Here is a 26489-nt window from a genome sequence, read left to right as displayed (position 1 = left end):
TGTATGCTATATCAATGAGTATTTTTTTAAAAATAAAATTTGATAATTTGTATAGCAATTTTCAAAAAGAGTATTGTGTGTCATTAATGCCATACTAATTAATAATCTTACAAAATTTTCTTATTAGCTGAGAAGAAGCTTCTAAAAGTTTGGTAGGTTGTAGTGGGGTTATGATGAATAGATTTGTTGTTTGGAGAAGGCTGAACTGAGAAGGTGTATTTCAAAGGGCTAGTTGATGCTCTAGTAGAGGGATTCTTGCTGATGTTAACGTTGCTGCTGATATACTACTTTTGCTGGTTTTAATGATGAGAGGAGGCAGAGCAAATCAGGAGCTCTGTTTTGTTGATAGATTGGTGCTGTTGCTTAGTTTTTTGGAGCTGTTGTTGGTGGTTTTTTGTCGAAAGATTGGTGCTGCTGTGGTTTTTTGAGTGCTAGTAGTTAAAGAATTGATTGAAGTTGTGGACCTATCTGACTTGAGTAAAGTAAGGGTGGCTATTTGGCTGGTTCCATCAGTAGGGTTGCAATGTTGGTTTTTATGATGTTGAGCTGTTGTTCTATTAATGTTGTTACCGTTGCTTGTTGGGTGAATCCACAGTTGCATGGGGGTGATTTTGTCATTGGCTACTGGGGCTATCATTATAGTCTTTTGGTTGTTTGTTTTTTTTTTTTTCTTATTTTGTTTTGCTCTGTTGGTTGGTTGCTCACCAACTTGGAGCTTGAAATGTGTGCTAGCAGATGATTTGGTATGCATCTTGGTGCTAACTCGGTTGGGATCTTGATGTATCTCTGTGATGCTTTTTTCACCCTTCTCTTTATTGATGTTTTGTTTCATACTTTGCATGGTCTCCATCAATAATTATTATTATTTTTTATATATATATTTTTTTTCTGCTGATCAAGAACATAAAATTTTCTTATTGTTAGGTCCCTTTATTGTCAAATCCGGATACAAAACTTTGTGTTAAATAAGTTGTAACTTTCTCTATGTTTTTGTCTTTCCCGCTCGAGCGGGACCATTGGCGCTCGAGCGGATATTGGGGTCTCTCAGTATTTTGTTAGGTTTGTAAAAATATTGGAAGGTGTGATTTCGCGCTCGAGTGGGTCATCAAGCGCTCGAGCGGAACTCTGTTTTGTCACATGCAAATTTTGCTGAAGCCGCTCGAGCGGGATGTTGGGCGCTCGAGCGGAGATCGCGGACTCAGGTTTCTTATTTATACCTGTTTAGGTTGTTTTTAGGGTTGATTTTTCCTATATCTTATTCAAGAGTCCTAGGGTTTTGTTTGAAGTTTTCTTCTAAGGTTTTTGTGAGTTTTTCCTTGATGTTTTGAGAAGAGTTCTTCACTCATGATCTAAAGATACATACATCAAGGAGTTAGTTACTTTAAATTCAAGAGAGAGTTCTCTTCGGTGGATTCCGAAGATTCAAGCGTAGAGTTTCAAAAGGCGTTTGATTCTGTACGTAGTCGTTAATTCGACAAGTGAAGTTGTGGATTCAACTTCAGGATTGATCAGTTCCGAGACGAAGGTGTGGTGAAAGAGTTGCAAAAGATTCGAAGACAAAATTGACTGGGTTGGGTAATTTGTGTATTATCTTTGTAATCTTTCTTTCTTCAGTAGTGGATTGATTAGTGGCGTTTCGCTCGTGGTTTTTGATTACAATTGAAGGTTCTTCAATTGTGATTTTTTCCACGTAAAAATCGTTTGTGTCGATTTATTGTTTATTCTGAAAAACAAACAATCTAAATCACTTTCGTAAGTGCTAGTTGATTTAGATTGTGTGTTTTGGATAATTGGGATTTAGAATATTTTAATCTTGATCTAATCACAATCACTTAGGATTTTCAATTGGTATCAGAGCAGGTCACTCTTTTTAAAAAAAAAAAAAATATAGGAGTGTGATTTTGTGTGACTAGTAATATGGATTCTATTCGTGAAGGTAACTCAACCCATAGACATCCTTTACTCGATGGTACAAACTATTCTTACTAGAAAGCTCGTATGAGAGCGTTTTTAAAATCCATCAATGAGAAAGTCTGGCACTGCGTGATCTATGGGTGGAGTGAACCTACTATCACCATTGATGGTGTTGATATTCCTAAACCCCTTGATAAATGGGACACGACTGATTACCAAAACTCGAGTTGGAACAGTAAGGCTCTCAATTCCCTGTTTTGCTCCGTCACACCTGAAGAATTTCGTCGTATCTGCACGTGTGAGGTAGCAAAAGAGGCTTGGGACATTCTTGAAACGATTCACGAAGGTACTACTTCCGTCAAAAGGTCAACACTTCAACGTCTCACTTCAGCCTTTGAAACCCTTTTTATGCGCGATGATGAGACGTTTGATGATTTCTATGCAAAACTTAGTGATATCGTGAATTCCTGTTTCACACTCGGGGAAAAAATCCCGGAAGCTAAAGTTGTTGGAAAAATTTTGAGGTCCTTACCCGAGAGGTTCCAATCAAAAGTGACAGCCATTGAGGAGGCTCAGAATGTTGATACCCTCAAGCTTGGTCAATTGGTTGGAAACTTGCAGACTTATGAAGCCCACTAGATTTCAAAGAAAAAACAAAAAGAAAGTGTGGCTTTCACTAGTGCTCATGAGTCTGCAAAAACTCCGGAGACTGAATTTGATTTAGAGTCTGAGATGATGGCTATGTTTACTAAACAATTTAAAAAAATTTTGAAGAAAAAGAAGCCTAATTTCAGAGACCCTATTTCGAAAGACAAGAGTAATGAAAAACCCAAAACTTTTCCACCAAAACTTGCTCCAAAAACTGAAAAGAAGATTGTAAAGGGGCAAGGGGTCAAGTGCTATGAATGTTAAGGGTTTGGTCACATTGCCCTTGAATGCCCTTCGAAAAAGAATCGAAAGAAAGTCTACACTGTGACTTGGGATGATGAAAGCAGGTCGGGGCAAGAACCCGAAGAACTTGAATCTGGAGAAGACGGGGATAGTGCTTTCATGGCATTTTGGTCCACTTTCACTCAACCTCTTCCAAAGCCAGCGGAGTTAGCTCGTGGTCAGAACCTGCATCATGCTCTCACCTTGATGGGAGTAACTACCTGTTTTGGAAAATCAGAATAAGGGCTTTTTTGAGAGCTTTTGATCCAGAAGGCTGGCAGGCCATTGAAGAAGATACAGACAGGGCTGACAATCTGAGCAGTCAGAGAGCCCTGATCACAATTCGTGGAGCAATTTTTGCTGAAGAACAACAACGGGTTGTTCATTGTACAAAGGCTAAAGAGGCATGGGAAATTTTGAGCCAATTCTATGAAAGAGAAAATTCACCTTCACCACCATCCAGCAACCTTTCTGTCTTGGTTGCTAGATTGGATGAGGTCAAGGAGAATAAAGAGCAAAAAGAGGATGATGAAACATCTGAAGACAATGATGAGATCAATGGCGATGAACTACAACAAGCCTACGAAAAGCTGTACGAGGAATCTCTGAATTTGTCCAAAATCAACGACAAATTCTTTCTCAAGCTCAAAACATGTGAGAGTGAGAATGTTAGGCTAAAAGGAGAACTTGTAGCAGCAAAGCAGAATATTATCAAGATCTCGAGTGACAGGCAAGACTTATGTGGAAAACTTCTATCCTGTGAAACTGAAAGGAATGAACTCCTAAAAGTGTATTCCACATATGAAGAAAAGCTTGAAAGTCTTGAGATGTCACAAGCTACGTTGGAAGAGATAGTCTGTCAAAAAGATGAAGAACTCCGTGTTGCTAGAGCCACTATTGCCATGTGGAACAAAGGTTCCAAATCTTTAGAAGACATCCTCGGGTCTCAACAAATGGGTTGTGACAAAAGCGGGCTAGGCTATGGTGCAACAGCTCACAAGGGACAGGCCTTTACTTCATATGACATGAAGACTCAAGCAAAGGAAAAGTTGAAGGTAGACCAGGCTGATCTCTCTCTTCATCTACCTAAAGTTGGTAAGATCAACAAAAGGGAGGTAAAACCTGTTTTTATTTGTCATCATTGTGGTAAGTATGGCCACATTCATCCTTATTGCTTTGAATTGTTTGGTAAGGTGTCTCAAAAAGATAGAAATTCGAAAACTTTTTGGGCTAGGAGACAACCTTATATGTCTAGGCGGAATACCAAGACTAAAAAGATTTGGGTGAGAAAAGATGATTTGACTTGTTTAGTTGTTCACACTGCTCTAAAAGCACATGATTCACACATGTGGTATCTTGACAGTGGGTGCTCTCATCATATGTCCGGTAACAAATCCTATTTCACCTTCCTTGAAAAATATGAAGGAGGAATTGTTACTTTTGGAGATAGCGGCACTTCTAGAGTCATTGGTAAGGGCTCTATAAGTGTTGCTGGTCTTCCTAAGCTTGAAAATGCTCTTCTTGTCGATGGTCTTAAAGCAAATCTTTTGAGCATTAGTCAAATGTGTGATTCCCATTATGAAGTATTGTTTTCAAAAAATAAATGTGAAATTTTGGATAAAAAGGGAAATACTGTCTTGCATGGAGTTCGCACATCTGACAACTGCTATGGGATTGTTACTACTAATGATCTCACTTGTTACTCTGCCATCATAAGTAACATTGATTTGTGGCATCAAAGACTTGTGAGAGGAGTACCTAAACTGGGTAAGAATTTGAGCCATGTGTGTGGACCATGTCAGCTTGGAAAGCAAACCCGTGCTCCTCATAAAAAAGTGAATAGCTTTACAACCAAACGTCCTCTTAAATTGGTTCACATGGATTTAATGGGTCCTACTCGCATTGAAAGCATCGGAGGTAAAAGATACATTTTTTTAACTGTTGATGATTTTACTCGATTTTCGTGGGTAAATTTTTTAAGGGAAAAATCTGATACATTTGATGCTTTCCAGGCCTTAGTCTTTAAAATCCAAAATGAACAAGGTGTTTCCATTGGGCGTATCATAAGAATTCGAACTAATCAAGGTCGTGAGTTTGAAAATAGTTCGTTTTCGAATTTTTGTGATATGCATGGAATTAAGCATGAATTTTCTGCACCTATCACTCCACAACAAAATGGAGTTATTGAGAGGAAGAACAGGGTTGTTCAAGAAATGGCCAGGGTCATGCTCCTTAGTAAGAAACTTCCTCCAAAGTTTTGGGTTGAAGCCCTAAATACTGCTGTTTATGTCATAAATCGCGTGTATTTAAGGCCCGGCACTTTACAAACTCCATATGAATTGTGGAAGGGATTGAAACCTAATGTAAAATACTTCAAAACTTTTGGGAGTAAGTGTTACATTTTCAAAGATAGAAAGCCTTTGGGCAAATTTGACTCCCGAAGTGATGAAGGTATTTTTCTAGGGTATTCAACCACTAGTAGGGCTTTTCGAGTCTATAATCTGCGAACTTCATCTTTAATGGAATCTATCAATGTGGTTATAGATGACACAGGTGCCCCTACTCCAACAACAAATGAGGATGAAATCTTGGATACTGAACCACAAAACCAAGGAGAAGCTGAGGTCCAATCACAAGAAATTGTTACAGCACCATCCTCACAGGTAAGTTCAAGTCCAAAAAGTGCTCAAAGGGACATCACACCTGTTGCGTCTGTCACCGCAAGTCCTGAGCTTAAACCATCAGTAAGGGTGAAACTGAATCATCCAGCTCAACAGGTGATTGGAAATGTCTCGGATCGAATGAAAACCCGAAGACAAATTTGGGATGAGGTATCACATATGTGTTATGTTTCATTAATTGAACCTAAGAATGTTAAAGAGGCCTTGCTAGATGATAGTTGGGTCAATGCTATGCATGAAGAATTTGGTCAATTTGAACGTAACAAAGTATGGACTCTAGTTCCCAGACCTAGAGACATGAATGTGATAGGTACCAAGTGGATCTTCAAAAATAAATCTGATGAGAATGGTACTGTTGTTAGAAATAAAGCTAGGTTGGTTGCTCAAGGCTACACACAAGTAGAGGGTGTTGACTATGATGAGACGTTTGCCCCAGTTGCACGTCTCGAATCTATTCGTATCTTGCTTGGTGTTGCATGTTTTTTTGGCTTTAAATTGTTTCAAATGGATGTGAAAAGTGCCTTTCTGAATGGGTACTTGAAAGAAGAGGCATATGTTGAGTAACCAAAAGGGTTTGAGGACCCTAAATGTCCTAATCATGTCTACAAGTTAGACAAGGCTTTGTATGGGTTGAAACAAGCCCCTTGGGCTTGGTATGATAGATTTACTACATTTCTTCTTGATAATAATTTTCAAAGGGGTAGTGTGGATAAGACCTTATTTATGAAACATACTAAGTTTCATATTCTTGTTGCTCAAGTTTATGTTGATGATATTGTGTTTGGATCCACTGCTGAACATCTTGTGAAATATTTTTCGAATTTCATGACACATGAGTTTGAGATGAGCATGATGGGAGAGTTGTCTTATTCCTTGGGTCTTCAAATTAAACAGTCTCCTTCAGGTCTGTTTGTGTCTCAGTCTAAGTATGCGAAAAATCTTGTGTCCAAGTTTGGTCTTGAGTCTGTCAAACATGCACGCACTCTCATGAGCACCAGTCTTCACCTTTCCAAAGATTCTTCCGGTACTGATGTTGATCCTACCCTTTATAGGAGTATGATAGGGAGTCTTTTGTATCTGACAGCCAGTCGTCTTGATATTTTTTTCAGTGTCGGTGTTTGTGCCCGTTACCAAGCCAGTCCTAAAGAGTCTCACATTCTTGGGTTTGGTTTTCTACTGATATTACAGTTGAAATTACTGGTTTTTCTGATGCCGACTGGGCAGGGTGTGCTGATGATAGGAAGAGTACATCCGGCGGGTGTTTTTATCTTGGGAATAATTTGGTTTCCTGGCATAGTAAAAAGCAAAATGCCATCTCTCTTTCGACTGCTGAGGCTGAGTACATTGCTGCAGGGAGTTGTTGTACACAAATGCTGTGGATGAAGCAAATGCTTCATGATTATGGGATAGAACATAACACTCTCATTCTTTTCTGTGATAACACAAGTGCCATAAACATTTCAAAAAATCCTGTCCAACACTCTCGCACCAAACACATTGACATTCGTCATCATTTTATTCGAGAGTTAGTGGAAGAAGGCCTTGTTGTTCTTGAGCATGTTCCCACTGAGCATCAAAAAGCTAATATTTTTACAAAATTCCTTGATCTTCTTCGATTTGAGTTCCTTAGAAAGACCTTGGGTGTCATGCTCGATCACTAGAGTATTACTTGTTACTTGAGTAGGTGTAAGTGTTTTGCCTTGTGTATGCTTGGATGTCATAATCTCATTATTATTGATATCTGTTTTTCTTGCATCCAACTTTTTCCACGTAAAAATTGTTTGCGTCGATTTATTGTTTATTCCGAAAAACAAACAATCTAAATCACTTTCATAAGTGCTAGTTGATTTAGATTGTGTGTTTTGGATAATTGGGATTTGGAATATTTTAATCTTGATCTAATCACAATCACTTAGGATTTTCACTTATTAACTAATAAATCTTACAAATTTTTTTTACTAACTAAAGTGACATATGGCACATTTCAGTTAGAGTATGTGGACCCACAATAGGCTTTGCTTCGATGACTTTTTAGGTTTCTACATATAGATCATCCATAATAAAATTAGATTAATTGGATAGTTGTAGCTAGATTAATCTAAGGACCGGATGGTCCAATCCTCTTTTGAGAACAAGAGACAGACTTCAGTGCATTTCAATAATATGATTAATGTCGTAAAACAAAAATAACAATTTTTTTTTTTTTTTTGGTTATACTTTTTGAAGTAAAATATAGAAAGGAAACTTGTATAGTACAAAAATAAGCCTTAAATCCAAATCTCACACTTGATTGGGAGCTGCTTATGTACCAAACCAACCTCTTAAGTAGAGTTGGAAACGAGCCAAGCTAAGTTGAGGCAAATTGAATTAAGTTTTAAACTGTATCAACTTGACTCATTAAGAATTTGTCAAGTTAAAGTTTGAGCTGAGCTCAAGTTAAACCAAGATAATCGAACTTGTTTATTAGTTCTCACGAATCACATTCAACTCGATTTGTTTGTAATGAGGCCACTTATATATATATATTAAGTAAGATAAAAATAGGAAGAAAGAAAAAAAAAGAAGAAATTATAAAATTAAAAATAAAAAATCTGAAGGTTTGACCTTGGAGAAAATTTAAACTCTAATTTTTAAATAATTTAATTTAAATGCTTAACTTTTAAAATGATTTCAATTCTAATAATCAATTTGTGTCCATTACTTATATTTGACAAAGAAGAACAATTTTGAGAACTTAACAGAAAAAATTTCCTTTATTACTACTGACAGCCATCTCTTACTTTTACCGTCGTCTATCATCACCCATTTTCTTTTCTAATTCATTGCCATCTATCCCTATCTTTTCTTCGTCCATGGCTACTCCTTCCATCCCCAACTCGCTCCTATCCCTCTTGTTCCTTCCCCAATCCATTAACCGCTACTACCGTCTTGCACCATTGATGAAACGTGATTAAATTATCTAAATTGCTAATAATCCATATGTTATAATTAACGAGTAGTTGGAATTGATACTATTTTAAAAATGGCAATTTAAGTCCCGTTTGACACGCGAGTGCTTTAGCTAAAAAAATCAAAAAGTTACCTAAAAAAAAAATCAAAAAGCTTATAATTTATACTAAAAAGTCAAAATTTCATTTTTTTCTTTTCTTTTTACATATCTTTTTGTAAAAATCAAAAAATCATTCCAAACATATTATTTTTTTTATCTCATATTTTAGCCAAAAAGTTAAAAAGTTACTAAAATAGTATATTCTCAAACGAAGCCTTACACTTTACCTTCCAACTATCATCATTTTTCACTTTATCCTCTCAAACCAAAAGTTTCCTCTAAAAAATTTCAATCTAATGCTTATGCTCAATTATGTTAACAAAACTGATTAAAAAAGATGCATGTAATGTGCACATATTATATTTATGACGAAATTACTTTTTAAAAATCTATCATACATGTGCATATTACATGCATTTTTTTGGTCAGTTTTGTTAATAGAATGGAGATATAAGGATTATATTGAAAATTTTCAAAAAAATGAAAGGAGTACATTATATTAATTTTTAGTTTGAGGGGGTCAAATGCAAAACGGTGATAGTTGAAGAGGGTAAAGTGTAATTTGCCCTTTTAAAAATTAAGGGCTTAAATTGAAATAATTAAAAAAATTAAGGTTTAATTTGTTTTTAAACTTGATTATTATTTGTTTTGGTAATTTATAAAAAAAGAAATAATGGTAGCATTTGGTTTTCTTTTCAAATCATGATTTGCATCAAAAAAGAAAAAAAAAATTCAAAATTCTTTTTAAAACTCATAACCAAACAAAATTTTCAAATCAAAACTCAATTCAAATTTTGTTTTCAAAAACTTTATTTTTAAAATAAAAATTTCAAAAAAAAATATTTTTTTACTTTGTTCTTTAAAATCATTTTGTCTTTCTTATTTTTTTAAATTTTATTTTCATATTTTTCTGGGAAAAAAAATATTTTTTTATTTTTTTAAGTATTGGCCAAATAATTTGTTATGATTTAGACATATATATATATATATATATATATGTGTGTGTGTGTGTGTGTGGGCCATTCAAAATTGTTTAAAATTTAAAAAAATTAAAAATTAAAACTTAAAAATGAAAATAAAAATAATATTTAAAATATTTAAATATTTGAAAAATAAAATAAAATATTTGAAATAAAATAAATAAATAAATAAATATTAAAATAACAAAAATAAATTTTTAAATATTATAAAAAAGTTATTTAAAATATTTCAAAAAAACACAGTGCATATTAAAAAAATTAATAAATATAATGCATATTAAAAAAATATTTACAATAAAAGATATTTATCTAAAAAAATAAAAATAAATTTTTTTAAATATTTAAAAAAATAAAACCAAAATAATTTCAAAATACGACTCAAATTTTTTTTAAAACTCTTTCAAAATTTATAATTAAATAAATTTTTTTATTTTTAAATCTTATTTGAAAAATTTACGTTTTAAAATATAACTTAAAACCTAAATCTGATTTAAGGAACTAAATTGAACGGAGTCAAAAAGTTTTTCCATATTTCCTTTATCTTGCTAACTGAAAAGTAATTTCAGAGCTTCTCAACTTTCACCTCTGATCACAAAAACCGAAAGGAAAATTGGAAAAGAAAAATATTTCACACTACTAATTTAACGTTACTAATATATTTTTAATGATATAGTATCATATGAATCTCATTATTGCTGTGATAGTTTAATTTTTATTTTTTTATTTTTACGCTGTTCCCTTATTGGTGATGCTTTTAAAGGTTCCAATCTAGTGCTCTAAATTGAAATTGAATTGGAAAACAGTGTTTACAGTTAGCTGAGGAAGGAAAGTCCACGGGCAACAACCGGTAAACCAGCCCTTAATTAACCGCAACAAAAAGATAGAATTTAGGGCACAACCAAGAGGAGAGAGAGAGAGAGAGCTTTGGAAGTAAAGAGATAAAAGATCCCTCTTTTTTTTTTTGCAGGCCGGTAATTCATGTCCACACCCTCCTCTCTCTCTCTTATCTTTTGATTTCAATTCTCATCATCCTCTCTTCCATAATCTCTCTCTCATATTCACATATACATATACATATACATATATATATATATATATATAAATTCATGCTTTATATCGGTGGTGATGGTGGTGTGTGGTGGTGGATGTGCTAAGCCTGATATTTGCTGCTGCGGATGTACATCTTTTACTGTCTCAGAAACTAGAAAGAGAAGATGGAATTCGATGAGCACGAAGACCCAGATGAGGGAATCCCTGGGATTCAAGTCGAGGCGACATACGAGGTGGCGCTGGGGAGGGCCAGCGGCGGAGGAGAGGCGGCAGCGAGGAAAGGCGGTGGCGGAACTCACAGGTATAGAGAGTGTTTGAAAAACCACGCCGTCAGCATCGGCGGACACGCGCTGGATGGTTGCGGCGAGTTCATGGCAGCCGGTGAGGACGGAACCCTAGACGCCTTGAAGTGCGCGGCGTGTAATTGCCACCGCAACTTCCACCGTAAGGAGGCGGAGGGAGAGGGCTTCCACCACCATCACCACCACCACCATCCCCACCACCACCAACAATTCTCGCCGCCGCAGTACTACCGCACGGCCCACCCAGCTGGATACCTTCAGGTGACACCGCCGCCGCATCAGCGGCCTCTGGCGCTGCCATCGACTTCTAGGGAGGAAGAAGATATGTCAAATCCTAGCAGCAGCGGCGGCGGCGGCGGCGGTGGTTCGAGAAAGAGGTTCCGGACGAAGTTTACACAGGAACAGAAGGACAAGATGCTGGAGCTGGCGAAGAGGTTGGGGTGGCGCCTCCAGAAGCAAGACGACGCGGCGGTGCAGCAGTTCTGCGAGGAAACTGGGGTGAAGAGACAGGTTTTCAAGGTCTGGATGCACAACAACAAGCACACTCTCGGTAAAAAAACCTAATCTCTCTCTCTCTCTAGTTATTCATCTGCAACATAACCATTTATGCAGCGGTGAGACTTGAGAAAACACCTTTAGATTTGATTTGTGAATTGAAATTGTGAAATGAAATGTAGGGGAACTAAGTAGCTAGCTAGCTAGTTAGTTAGGGTTCTTCAAGTAGCCTTTCTTGTAGTGATTTTTGTTTCTTTTGTGGTTTTGATGTGAAATTGAATTAAACTGTTTTTGTTTTCTCTTTTTGTAGAATCATGAGTTTATGATAGGTCAATTAAGCTTAATCTAACTTTATCCTCTTTGTTTTAGCGAAATTATATTTGTATAATAGTGGTTTGGAAACCTAATTTTACATGTTAAAACTGTTTCTGGAGATAACACCCATTTTGGGTTTAACCCAGCAGAAGTTTTCTCTCTCTCTCTCTCTCTCTCATCATGTTGTCGTCAAGGATGATGGAAGGAGGGAGGAATTCCAGGTCGACTGAGACGTGTTTGACGTGCAAAGCTGCCATTCAAAGTCCACTGATATCGGTCATCGTCTCCTTCTTCGGCCCATCAAAGCATTAATAACTTTACTCTTCTTTTCTCTCTCTCTCTCTCTCTCTCTCTCTAAAATGTCCTCTCTCATATTTATTCCACAAAACTCCATTTTCATTTGCATTCCAAATCTCACTTTGTGCTTGTGAAGGTAGGCACGATTGGTCATCACAGCATTGTTCACGTTCACACCTCAGTCCTCCATTAAATGCTCTATTTCCTACATAATTACATCAGAGCCACTGGTTTTGAGTCTACTGTTTTGCTTCTCTTTATCTTCTAAAGTTTCTTTAACCTGTTTCCTTTTCTAAAGCTATGAATGGGGTAGGAAGGTACTCTCAGCTTTGAATGCTGAGAACAAACAGACAAAAGACCCTCATACATTGCATGGCCTTTTTGCCAGTTCGGTTTGCAGTGCTGCAGTTTGTAGTGTTCCTATTTTCGGACAGAGATTTTTTTATAATGAAATATCACCATTACATCATTTAAGTATTATCAAATAATTATGCGAATTTATCATTATTTTATAATTTAAAATATAATGAAATTTTTTTTTTGACCGACAAATGTTAGTTATTAATTGTTAAATTAGCAAAGAAAACTCTCACCCTTAACAAAGTATCAAAGTACTTACAGTCCCTTAATTCAACCCTTTTAAAAAGAATTGAACCTATGACCTCTTTGAGACCAAGTCATAAAGAAGTTATGGTGGCCTTGTATTATACTTTTGGAACGAAGAGAATGCAAATCCCTTATTTTCACATAAACAATGTTGGTTTGTTTATATATGGGGAAATATGCCACTAAATTTTCTTGTAGATTGAAAAAATATAATAAGTCATTCAATTTTAGTATAGTTATCGTGCGGAGAAATCTCACATCGTTCTGTGAGGGATTACTTTCTCACCTTATAAGTAGACTAGCTCCTCTTACCTTTCATATGCCTTTTCCCCCAATGGAGGTGGAACTAAACCGTGAGGCGGGTTTCGCCAAAGCAGACAATATGTGCAAGGCACGGGGAGTGGTTGCTTCATTTGGCGCCATCTGTGGGAACTCCCTTCGGCACTTGGATGACTTGTGCTGGTGTCGGAGCCAGGGCCAGCTCGGCTGGGGGCTAATGTGCGGAGAAATCCCACATCGGTCTGTGATGGACTACTTTCCCATCTTATAAGCAAACTGGCTCCTCTTACCTTGCATAGGCCTTTTCCACCAGTGGGGGAGGAACAAAACCGTGAGGCGGGTTTCGCCAAAGCGGACAATATGTGCAAGGCACGGGGAGTGGTTGCTTCATTTGGCGCTGTTTGTGGGAACTCCCTTCGGCACTTGGATGACTTGTGCCGGTGCTGGAGCCAGCTTGGCAGGGGGTTAATGTGCGGAGAAATTCCACATCGGTCTGTGAGGGACTACTTTCTCACCTTATAAGCAGACTGACTCCTCTTGCCTTATATAGGCATTTTCCCCCAGTAGGGAAGGAACAAAACCGAAATGAAGCAACCACTCCCCGTGCCTTGCACATATTGTCAGCTTTGGCGAAACCCGCCTCACGGTTTTGTTTCTCCCCCACTGGGGGAAAAGGCCTATGCAAGGTAAGAGGAGCCAGTCTGGTTATAAGGTGGGAAAGTAGTCCCTCACAGACCGATGTGAGATTTCTCAGCACAGTTATATTGAGTTATGTTACAGTTTTTATTCACAAAATATTTAACACTCTTTTCAAGGCTAATTAATTAGTTAATGGATAAAAAAAAAATAAGAAAAGTGATATACAAGTTTATTTTTTAGACTCACTTCTTAGATCTATAGTGATGTGTTAAAATGATTGTTTGATAATTAAAAAATATTTAATTATCAACAAACCATCTTTTAGGCATGAATAATAATACTAAAAAAAAATTCTATTACATCTTTTATATTAGGGTAAATTACATTGACAGCCCTTGAGGTTTGGTCCAATTACTACTCATCCCTTGACGTCTTGAAAATTACATTCTCACTCTTGTGGTTAATAGTCTCATTTCACAAATCCTCCTACTTATATAAAATGCAACAACTCCTAGTAGAAAAACGGAAGAAATTACATTAAAAAAAAAAAAAGTAAAGGAAAGGAAAAAAAAAAGAAAAGAGAAAGTAAAGCAAAGTAAAAAAAGAGATAGCGTATGAGTTCAATGTCTTCATTCTGTCTAAATAATTATAATGACATGGGGTTAGTGTAATTTCCCTAATGTCAGGGGGTGATATGTATTAAACCCAAATCTTAGGAGGTGTAAGTGTAATTTATCCTTTGTATTAAAATGTGTATTATATATTTATCTTTAAGTCTTCAGATAATCTCCATTAAATTAGAGGTTTCTATAACCCTGTCGAAATTGGAGAAATTATTCAATATTTCTGGAGTATCATTTGTCTATACTTCTTAACCAATTATCATTCAATATGTCTCATCATGTTTCCCAACCATTCAACACAATACCTCACCTTCTACCTTCTTTACCAATCATAATACTATAAAATATAATGTGTCTATACTCCAGAATTACTGAATAATTACTCTCAGAATTGTGATGTTTACGATATTTGTTTTTTTTGGAGTCCCAATAGAATTTAGTGCAATTTACGGTTTTGTTTAGGACAAATGTATTCTAATAGTTCAACTTTTGGAGTGTGTTTTCTATTTTAAGTGTGTTTTATTTTTAAAAAAACTAAAACCAAAATAAAGTATAGTTAATTTCATTTTGTGTCACTTAAACTATTTCTATTTCTGTTTCAATTTGAGTTTCATTTTTAAATGGCAAATTACACTGTAGTTTCACTCTTCCAATCTCTATATTTTACTGTTTATGTCATTTTAGTCCCTATAATTTTATTTGGCTCTATTTTAACCCTTAATTTTAGATTTTGCATTAGTTTGGTCCAATCGATAATACCATTAAGGGTTTTAGAGATTTTTATGGAAAATGTTCATTGAATTTGTTGAGGTTAAATTATTGAATTAATCAAGTTTTTAATTTTATCCCTAAAAGCATGACACATACCGCTTATGTGCTTTTTTCCCACAAAGATACAGACAATTGGATCAATTTGAGACCAAAAAAAAAAAATTCATGATCAAAATTGAGCTATTTAGAATTACAAGAATAAAAATAATATAAAAATTAAAATATAAAAACTAGCAATATAATTTGTCGATTTTTAAACTACCAATTTTATTGATTGATTCTCCACAGTTTTTTTTTTTTTTGTTATTTAACTTCATATAATTCAATTGGAGACGTCTGTCCATAGTACAATTGGAGAAGTCTCCCACATTACTCCTACTCATCTATTTATCTGTTTATGTATCATTTATCTGTTTACTCTTATTATTATTATTTATTAATTATTTTATTTTTTATGGCATCCTTCCATTTGTCCACGTGTCACTTATATTATTCATCTAATTTGCCTATTTATCCATATTATCACCACCACTAGCTACCCGCCTCCGATGATTTTTTGCAGCGACTGGACAACTGTGGCTTGATGGCAGTAGGGTGAAAATGGAAAGAAAAAAGTTTATTCAAAACAATAATTTGTCCATCTATGGTACACACCTCTCAAGGGTTTATATTGTACGTACCTTATAACTAAATGAATAAATAGAAAATGGAAAATTGTTATACTTTTTGAGTCATAAAAAGAAAAAGTTATAATCAAACAACACATGAAGTGTAATCAAAGATCTCATAAATTATAATTAAAATAAAATCATAATTAAATAAGGAAGTTGATTATAACTAAAAAAGAAAATAACATAACTTAAAAATATGATAAGGGTGTATATAGTAGAATTTTTCAATTTTCTTAATCATGTCCTTATCACGAAAACAAAACAATTCCTGGACCTAATGTCATACCTAATTTTTTTTAACCATTTTTCTCATTAATTAAACACAAATTGCATAATTTATAATTGGGCAAATTTTATTTGACCCTTATAGTTTTGCCTATGTGCAGATTACCCTTCACCCCTTCATTTTGAATTGATTACATAGCCTCTTTTTGATTTGCAGACTAAAGTCACTACAAAAAATTAAGATTTTAGAAAGTAAAATTTAGGGACAAAATTATTTTTTAGGGACCAAATAATTTTATTGCGAAAAGTATCGTTATTATACGTTTAGCAACAAAAATTGGATATAGTAATGAATTATTATCCTTTTGGGAGCAAAGTTTGTCTCAAAAAATAAACTATTTTGAGATCAAATTAGTTTGTCCCTAAAAGTCTATTTATTAGTGGCATTTTTAAAATTTTGTCGCCAAAAGCCTTGTTTTGTACTTTTCGGGACAACCTTTTAACGACTATCCTCATGACGATGAAAATTTGTCCCTAAATATCTTTTGCAACAAAATTTTCACTTTTACAAATAAAAACATTTAGTTTCTAAAACTCTTATGTTGTAATGAGTGCACAATTAGATATTTTGTTCAATTTAACAGTAAATGTGAAACATGTATCAGACATAAGGGTTAATGTTCATTTTCAAATTTCAAGGGGTAACTTATATGTGGAATAAAATACAAGGGTTAAAGTGTATGCCTCTTAAGCAAATGACGAAATTATTCATAGTTCATAGACTTAGGTTACTTATATAAGAAAATATTTAAGACCCCGAAAAAAAAAAAAAAAACCCTCATAATTTGATCCACAATAATGTGACATGATACATGTCAACTTTTAATTTGTCACATATTTTTGATTTGTCACAATAATGTGTGAGGTCTATCTCTATTGTCACATTACTGTGGGTAAATTTAGGGGTCCAATTTAAATTTTTGAGTCTTTAACGCTACTCACTTATATAGATGGTTATTTTAATTTTTTTTATTAAATCCTTAACGGGCCTAACTTTGCATTTCATATTACTTTTAAATAAGAGGAATAATCTATACATAGATCAAATCAGAATGGATAAATTAAAATTTGTCATTTTATAATTCCTGTCAATCAAAATTGCAAAGACTAAATTAATACAATGAACAAACTATATGGACAATTAGAGTTAGGGGTGTAAATTTGGCCTGACCTAACCCACCCAGGCCCGGGCTTCGGTCGGCTCATGTCGGGCCCGGTTAGCTCCGGCCAAAATTTGGGCCGGTCCAACCCGATTCATAGGCCACAAAATTAGGCCCAGGTCTAGGGAGTATCCGGGCCTTGGGCGGGCTAGACCAATAGGCTGGGCCTAGGCTCGGGCTTGGGTAGGGTTTGAGCATTTTTTCATATTTTTTTCTATTTTTTTCACAAAAAATTTAATTTTTTTTTTATAAAAAATGAACCCGATTCATAGGCCACAAAATTAGGCCCAGGTCTAGGGAGTATCCGGGCCTTGGGCGGGCTAGACCAATAGGCTGGGCCTAGGCTCGGGCTTGGGTAGGGTTTGAGCATTTTTTCATATTTTTTTCTATTTTTTTCACAAAAAAATTAATTTTTTTTTTATAAAAAATGACACTGAACTTTGGGCGAGCTGGGCCTCGGGCCGAACTTTCAGTGGGCCTTGAGCGAGTTGATGGAATGAGTCGGGTTTTAAAATGATGGCCCAAGCTTAAGCTCAGGATCCCGAGCTAGGATTGGGGCCGGACCTAATTGAGTCGGGCCCACCCTAGACCGCGGGTGGGTTTCGAACCACCCACAGGTTGCAAACCATTTTTACAATCCTAATTGGAGTAATTAGTTTATGTTCATTTTCATTTTTCGCCCACGTACAATTGGCACATGACAAGCACGTGCCAATTTTTTGTCAAATATTTTGTTGGTCATTATTAGTTGAACCGATTTAACACAAATTAAAAAATTAATAAAATTGTTATAGTTAAATATTCATAACCAATAAATAAATAAATAAAAACCCAAAAAGAAGGTTTATTGTTGTAGGTGTTTTTTGATAAAATTGAAAACTAAAAATTAAATATAAAAAATTGAATGCTAAATTTTTTAAATTTAAAAAGCTATTTGATATGTACTGAAATTTAAATACTGATTCAATTAAGCTGTTTGATCTATATAAGTAGCTGAAGTCTAAAAATAATTAAAATTTTAATTTTGTCTTTTTACTTTTTACATTAAAATATTTAATTAGATGCTTTTATCACACTAATATAATTGAAAAAAAAATTGTTATAATTACAATTATAACATTATATTGCAAAATTTTGAAAGATTACGATTATTAGGATTATTAGGATTTTTCTCTTCTGTATAGGTACTAAATCATTTATGTAATAAAATAATATTTGCAAAGGTAATGAGTTAAAAATTTATTTCATATTTCATCATTTTAGTTATGGTGTCACCGATATCAAATGCCCATAAAATCTTTTCACACACGTTAATAGATATAAACAATGGAAGCTCATAAACAATGTATTCATGTATATACATGCGAGTTAAGTCCAAATCAAAAAGTAGTTTTCTAGGCACATATTTGCTTGCCTCAATAGATCAAATTGGATTCCGTGAGAGAGTTGCCAAAACCGTGAGAGAAGAGCAGCAAAAGTGGTAACTATGCTTGGAGAAATAATTTGTCTACACCTAAATCACTTGTGTATTTGGTAATAACGCTATATTTGAGAACAGATTAATTTAGTAATTTTTTTATTATTTTGTTAAAATATGAGTTAAAAAAAATTAGTATGTTTGGAATGGCTTTTGAGTTTTTACGAAAAGATGTGCAAAAAGTAGAGAGAAAACAGAATCTTTGACTTTTTGATATGAGTTGTTGACTTTTTGGCTAATTTAATAACTTTTTAACTTTTTGACTAAAATAGAGAGTTCCCAAACGAGGCCTAAGTAGATATTTTTTGACTAAAAATTTTACCCTTTTTTAAAATGGAATTTAATTTTTTAAGTGATATTATGTATGTACAATCAAATCAACTGAATTAAAAAATCACTTAATATTTTTAATTTTAAGAGCCGAATTGGATTATCAAACACATCATTCTCTCAAAAAGTGTATTTCAAATCAGTATAGAAGTTGAAAAAAAATTATAAATTAATAATAAATTTTATTAATATTAATAATTAAAATTATAAATTTTTCCGCACATGTCTAATAATCAAAAAAATTACTTACTGACAAGTAATTTTTTTGAGTTAATTGCCTAAAAGTTTTATTTACAAATGTTATGGTAGCTCAGGTCTTATTTAAGATTTTTTAAACCAATAAGTCCTATTTAGTAAAACTGAGAATATTATCAGTTTTTTTTCAATTTTTAAAACTAAAAATATTATCAATTTTGCATAGTAATCTTCCGGATAATTATTTCGCTAATTGATAAAAAAAAATAGTCTTGGATTAAACATTTTTGCCCTTCTGCTTATTGATTTGATTCAATTATCTAATAAAATAAAGAATATTATTAGTTTTTTTTTTTTAATTTTAAAACCGAGAACATTATCAGTTTTTCATTTTTAAAGTTTTTTTTATTTTTTTTCCCTCCAGTTTTGCACATCAATGCTCAATCATCATGCTCTTTTATAGACACAAAATTTTTAGTTTTGCATAAAAAAATAATTCAATTTTTTTTTTGTGCGTGCGCGCGCACACACATGTAAATAAATATGTTTTTTCAATTTAAAAGTTGATATTTTAAAGTTTTGAAAATCAAAATAAATGTTAAATCATCATGTTGCTTTACAGATAATCATAAATGATGAATAATTATTATTTGAAAAGTAATTTTGACTATTAAAATTTAATAGGACTTGAAGGTTAAATTTTTTTTAATTAGATAGAGTATGAATTCATAAATTAGGACTTTTTTTTATTTTTTATTTTATAATTTTCAAAGATTCTGGAAAAATCTCCTTTATTGTAAATTTCTTGTCCCAACTTTAAGAAACGCATCATGAATTATTATAACCAAAATGTACTGTTTAGAAACCAAAAAAATAATCCCCGTATAACTATTATAACAATATCTACTTCTACCCACCCAAAAAACGAGATCTATTTCTGGGTCTGAGCAGAACATGGAGAGAGAGAGAGAGAGAGAGAGAGAGAGAGAGAGAGAGAGAGAGAGAGAGAGAGAGAGAGAGAGAGAGTCTACGTGAAGAGACTCTGTGGGTAGAGAAGCTAAACACGGAGAGAGGGCATGTGTAATGTATATGTTGGAGAAAGTCCAGTATCATCACTAAGCTGTCGGAAAATTGATCACAACACAACCTCTCTCTCTATATGTGTGGTGTTGCTTTTATAATTTATGTTCTGTTCCGGTAGGAAACATGTGGGCTCTCTCTCACAATGTCATTCCAAACAATAAATTTCATTCAGACATCAACACCTACCAAATGCACATATATATACATATTTGTATGTGGTTGTCTACAACACCACATCTCCTAACACACTCAAGATTAACCTACCCACATCTTCTTTTCTTCTCTCACGCACACACATATATATGAGGTTAATTATATTTTTTACCTTTGAATTTTTCTACAAATTTCACTTTCAAACTTAACTCAAATTTCAAAAGGTAAATTGCAATTTTCATTTCTATAGTTTGATCCTAATTTTACTTTGATTTCTTTTGTTTTAATTTTAACAATTTGATTTTTATAATTGAAGTCAAGTTACACTTTGGTCCGTCCATTCAATTCGAATAAAAGAGCTAAATTAAAACTTGATTTAAAGTGGAAAAACTAAATTGTTCAATAAGCTTAAAGTGAAATTAAGATCAAATTACGTGAATGAAAAATTTAATTAGCCAAACCCAAACGATGAGGTGATAGAGGGTTCTCATTGAAACATTAATGGAAATTTGTAATGTTAATTGTTATAAGTAACTTAAATTTTAAACGATGGGGTGACGGAAAGACCATAGTGAAACATGAACTCCAAGAATTTAATTATTAGACCAAAATGAAATTAAAATAAAAATTGAAGAATGAAACCAAAGTGAAATTTAAATAAAAGTTAAAAAGTGAAACGTGTAATTTCACATATAATTTTTTTTTTCCCTCCAATACAATTAAAATATGCTCATGTGAACACTTTTCGTGTAACTTTTGAACGACGAACTTCAAATGTTCAAATTAAACTCAGATTGCTATGATGAGATCTACCCAAGTTAGATCCCTAGTTTTCAATAGAAACAAAAATTGAAAGTTGAAGAGTGAAAATTAAATATTGAAAATTGAACATTGAATTTTTTAGATTGAAAAAATTATTGGATTAAAAATTAAGTCTAAAATAAGTTTTTTAATATATACAAGATACAATTTATTATTATTATTATTTTAATTTTCACATCAAAATTTTATGTTGTGCTGCCGGTGAAGATGTTGGCAACAATGGTGGAGGTAGAGATGATCATGGTGATGGTGATGGTAATGGTAATGCTAGTAAAATAGTAGTGGTGCATGTGACGATAATGGCTATGGCAATAGTGGTAGCAATGACAATTTGGTTGTGGATGTAATAGAGGTAGTACATTTTGCGTGGATCTCAAGATTAGTCGATATGCACTTCATCAAAAAAAAAAAAAAAAAAAGAAAAAAGAAAAAAAGAAAAAAGGTAGTAGAGATGAGGAGATTACAACAGTGCATGTTGAGCATATGCATAAGTAACTATAAATTCAGTTAAAATTAAGTAAGAATACTAGAATTCAAAATTTTCTTAATTTTTAAGTTATTTAAAATTTCAAGTAATATCAACTTTTTTTCACACCCCCAATTTCTATTACTCGAACACATTACCGAATCCCATTATAGAAGTCCATTTTCAAGATGTAGTTACAGAAGCAAAATAAGATAAATAAAATAATTAAAGTCCTCTCTCTCTTAAATGCACTGATAAAATGTTCAACACAACTAAGTACAACATATGCCCTTAGGTTTACATTGAGAATTATAGAATAAAATAATTACAATGAAGATAATATAAATCTCTTTACAATGCATTGACATCTCACTTAAAATAAATAATTTACAATCCACAATAAAACAACTCTCTTGTGTCTTGGAGATGCATCCAATTCCACACCTAAATATAGTATAAAGATTGGGATGAACAAAAGTCCAGTAGGGATCTACAATGATTCTTAACAATAAGGCCAATAGGTATATATGATCATGAATGTTATTAGGTGATAATTAAATAAGTAATGTGCTCTTTTATATCCAAAGTAAACATACATAAATATGCACTTCCTTCTTAAAGTCCTTTTCGGCCTTTCAAGGAAAACTTCTTTATTATCTTTTCAACTTATAACTTTTGATTCAAAAGAAGTTTTTCAAATCTCCTTTATTTTACAAAAAGTTTTAAACCAATAAATCTTATACTTATTCTAACCTTTAATAAAAAAAATGATAATTATACTATCATATGCGAGCTTACTATAATCCATATAACACCAATTGCACATATTAACACCTATCATATAGACAAACAATGTCATCCAATTCATTATAGAATTATCCCAATCAAACACACTTTTAAACTTCCCACACAAATATACCATGTCACATATATCTGCACAATTCTGTAGCCAAACAACAAATATAACATAATTAACAATCAGTTTTGCCAAGCCAATCCAACACAGTTTAGCAGGCACTAATCAGAAGGAAAGTGTTGGCTTTTTGGCTTTCGAATGTTATTGTTGTAATTGCGAGCGTGCCAGCAAGGATCAATCAGTCCTTATAGAAATTTAATTGCCAACCAATTATCAGACGATTATGTTTTAGTTCTCTCAGCCTCAATGAAGAGGACTTTTACTGGTGGCTTGATTTAGGAGAATTAAGCAAAATATCAATCAAATAAAGAACAACTGAAGCATTTCATTAGAATGAAAAAACTTACAATGATTCAAACTCAGTCTCGTAGAAGGTTTACAGTGACAATCTACTTGAAACTACTCCTATGAATGAGGTGCAGTGCAGAATTTAAAGTACTAGAATGTAAAGAACAGGAATGTAAAGAACAAGAAATGTAAAACTAAGTAAAGTAGAATAAGACTGGTTTTTTGGATCTGAGTCTGGGGGGTTTTTCTGGGGCCTTCTCTGCTATTTATACTGCCCAAGGATGACCATCGAATTGTATTTCCAACCGTCGAACTGCTCCTCCATGATCGCTGATCATGTTGCCTCAAGATTAGCTCAATTGAGCCATTATTTGCAGTTAGGCTTCCCTCCTAATTTGAATTTTGAATGTGAGTAACCGCTGATGCCACATCATTTTGCATCTCTTTGTTGACCCACTGCTACTCAGATCTTGTAATAACCAATACTAACTGCCACGTGTATGATCAGGATCGAAGACTTGAATAGTCTTCTTATATTACCCTTATTTTGCCACGCGTCAAATTGTAATTGGCTTGTACAAAATATGTAACCAACATTACCCCCTGCACTAATATACCTAATACTTGGTGATATTAGTGGATCAAGGTCTTTTTCCCACGTCTTAGAACGTGCATGGGTTTTGCATTTTTCCAAAAATGCAACTGCCATTTACTATCTGCATTAAACTCTCCTTCAATCTTTTGAACACCCCTACCACCTTAGCATTCGAACAGACTGATACATTTTATGGCCGAATCAATTTTCTCCTCCAATGATCGAGCACACGAAGAGTCATATGACGATGCTGTTCCTCCTCGAAAGAACCTCCATACATTAATTAGCCACCTTTACCCACCTTTCTATATTTAGGTCATGGATGCCTTTGCAAATTATCAACCCTTGAACTACGAACATATTGCCCTTAATCCTTCGATTCAGAAACTCACAAATATGGACATGGGAAGTTCTTCTTCTGACTCACCCTTGGACTACGAACAAACTGCTCTCAATCCTTTGATTCAGAAAGTTGCAAATATGGACATGGGAAGTTTTTCTTCATAACCCTCTGCATGGGACAAGGCTGCGACTTCTTCCTCTTCTGGGGCTTCCGACTGGACAAGCTGGTCAAAATCTGAGGCCTGTGATCTGAGGGAATGAATCAGCCATCACTTTGTCAAATTTACTGACCCTTTAGAGTTCCCTTCTTATGCGCGAAGCTCGGTGGTCTATCCGTATGTGCCCATTGACCATCGACGCAGTTTGGAGGAGAATCTGCTTGTGGCATGGTATACATCCTCCATACCTACAAAGATAGTGCACGTCGCCCGACGCCTAGAAGAGGCACAAGGGTGCAATCTATCATTCTTAGCCCAGAAGGCAAAGATTTGTTCTTCTAACTGGCTCGATTATATTAATGCCCTTGTTCCTTTTGCCCTTGTCCCATCTCCTAAAATAGAAGCATCCACACCATCCGCAGCTAGACAGAGAGATTGAGGCTTGCCCTTTCCGCAGATAAGATCTTTCCACCTTACAAGCCTCCACCTTTCCCTACTCCAGCTGAGCGGAAGCAAGCTCAACTTCTGCTCGCGGCTTTTTCTTACTTGCCATTCAATGTTCTTGAGGACGAAGTCCCTTTCAAGAACCTTCGACGGGCTTGTGATATTCTGACTCGAGGTCATGTCCTCAATCCCCTCGCCTAAGCAGAGCTTCACATGTTTTTGGACCAACTTCCATTGCTTCTCCATTGGCATCAGACCTCTATGGCCACCACACAATCTTTAGATCAACTTTCGTCCCTTCGAATTCATGCCCAGTACGAAGCAGAGAACTTCATTGAAGAATTCAATGATTTCAAGAATAAAGATTCTGCGTACTGGGATGACTTAGAGATAGACGAATTGGAACAAAGATTGAGAGAAACAGCATTCGAAATAAAGACTGAAGAGCTCTTTTACGAAGTGAGAGCACATCAACTCATACAGCCAATGTTAGAAGAAATAGAGGATACAATAAAGAAAGAACAGAAATTTATTGATCATTGTTGGACTAAATTTCATGATCTTGTTATTTATTCCATTCCCTATTTTTATGAGCTTGAGTTTGTACCCAAATAGGACCATCCAATGTAATTGCTTTGGTTTTTAATACCACTAAGACTTTTTCTTTGTTTGGTATGGTTTGATCTTATCTCCATTTGTCTTTTAAAAGCAAATTCAGAGCTTCAAACTGAACAAGCTTATCCTTCGAACTTGGACTCAATTGTTTTAAATGAAACACTAAAAGAACCAATAATGGACCTGTCCAATTTATGGAATATAGTTAACAATTTTTGTTGATTCTTATTTAAAATTGGCGCTTTGAATTTAACAATCTTAACCCTTAAAGCTTGTTTCGATCATAACCAACATATGGTCATGGTTAGTATGATCAATCATTCTTCCTTAGAATAACAGTCCATACTTTCAAAACTATGAAAACTCTTTTTTAGGGCTGCACTGTTTTAGTCTAGAAAGAGCATCTTTCTTGAATACAAACCAACTATTGGTTTTGATGTTTCGAACAGCAATTTCCATCCTTAAGGGATCTCAAGTCTTGCTTCGAAGAACATTACTTTTATCGAGAAACCTAAAATAGGTCTTTAATCCCTTTGAAGTAAATGAATACTTGAGTATTCTTGCATCCATTAGGTATGGAATGTGCTTCAAAGCCAGCTTCGTAGTTTCGAAGCCGTTGTTATTTGACTTTTGGCACCAAAATCTGGTTTCGAAGCCAAATATTTTATTTCGAAGCTGGTATTATCATCTGGGCTGTGTTTTTTCCCTCCAAAAGTATCAATATTGAAGGAAACTCTTCGTATTCGTACTTTTAGTACTTAACAAATTACGCAATATATTTTCTAGACACAAAGGCTTTTAAAACCCTTTTATTTTGTGCTCTGAAATCACTCGCTCGTTCAAAACACAAACTCTTCTCCTCTGTTAACCCTCTCTTCCTTGCCTCTTCCTTGCTGCTTGTTACCAATGGCTTCTTCTTCTCTCAAAGTGCTTGCTGGTGATCATATAAGCCCAACCATGGCTTTGAAAAAATGCATTGATGAAGAGATCGCCAAGTTAACAACTGGTGAGTCAAGCGCCATAGACGGCCGTCTCTTCATCCCTCGCCACAGCAACAAACAAGAATACGTCTTGGGCCCCATCTTTCGAGAGGCTCCTGCTCAACTTCCAGCTTTATACCCTCAGCTAGAGGACCATTTTCTTCTCTACGAAGGAGGGCTCGATTGGGGAAATTGGAGGGTGAACCGTTCTCATTGCTGCTGGCCAACATTGAGAGCTGAATGGGAAGAATAGTATGATAGAGTTGTACCTGCGCGAGAAGACGACCCGCAAGAGCTCTGTATTCTCGACGCCCTCCGTCTTTCCAAGTTTATCATTCCTGAGACCCTTTCTTGATTCCTGCTGCTCTTTGTTTTTGGAACATGACCTTCAATTTTTTCCAATTTCGGTGTGGCATGATGGCTCCCACCGTTCTTGATATTTGCCATCTTTTAGGGCTTTCACCCCTTGGCTCTCCTTTCACTCCCAGTTATCCAGACCTCTCTGTTAAGTTCTCTCTTCCACCCTTAAACTCCTCCTACAGTGATTTTGTAAAGGCCGAAAATAAAAGGGTAGGTCC

At 34.5% G+C, this 26489-nt stretch overlaps 1 protein-coding gene across 1 annotated transcript; it reads left to right on the top strand.

Moving 5' to 3' along the window:
- Positions 1-10249: 10249 nt before the first annotated feature.
- HB22 (homeobox protein 22) lies at positions 10250-11698 on the top strand. Its single transcript, XM_028211050.2, has one exon. The coding sequence runs from the start codon at positions 10769-10771 to the stop codon at positions 11468-11470; it is 702 nt and encodes a 233-aa protein (XP_028066851.2). The 5' UTR covers positions 10250-10768; the 3' UTR covers positions 11471-11698.
- The last annotated feature ends 14791 nt before the right edge of the window (positions 11699-26489 follow it).

The sequence above is a fragment of the Camellia sinensis genome, chromosome 6 (assembly GCF_055761805.1).
Source record: "Camellia sinensis isolate YWXY chromosome 6, ASM5576180v1, whole genome shotgun sequence".
Classification (NCBI taxonomy): Eukaryota; Viridiplantae; Streptophyta; class Magnoliopsida; order Ericales; family Theaceae; genus Camellia; species Camellia sinensis.
The sequence above is the reverse complement of the archived record's forward strand: the minus strand, read 5'-3'. Positions and strand labels throughout refer to the sequence as shown.

Coding starts and splice junctions, on each gene's coding strand:
- HB22 (XM_028211050.2), top strand. CDS start 10,769: ATGGAATTCGATGAGCACGAAGACCCAGATGAGGGAATCCCTGGGATT.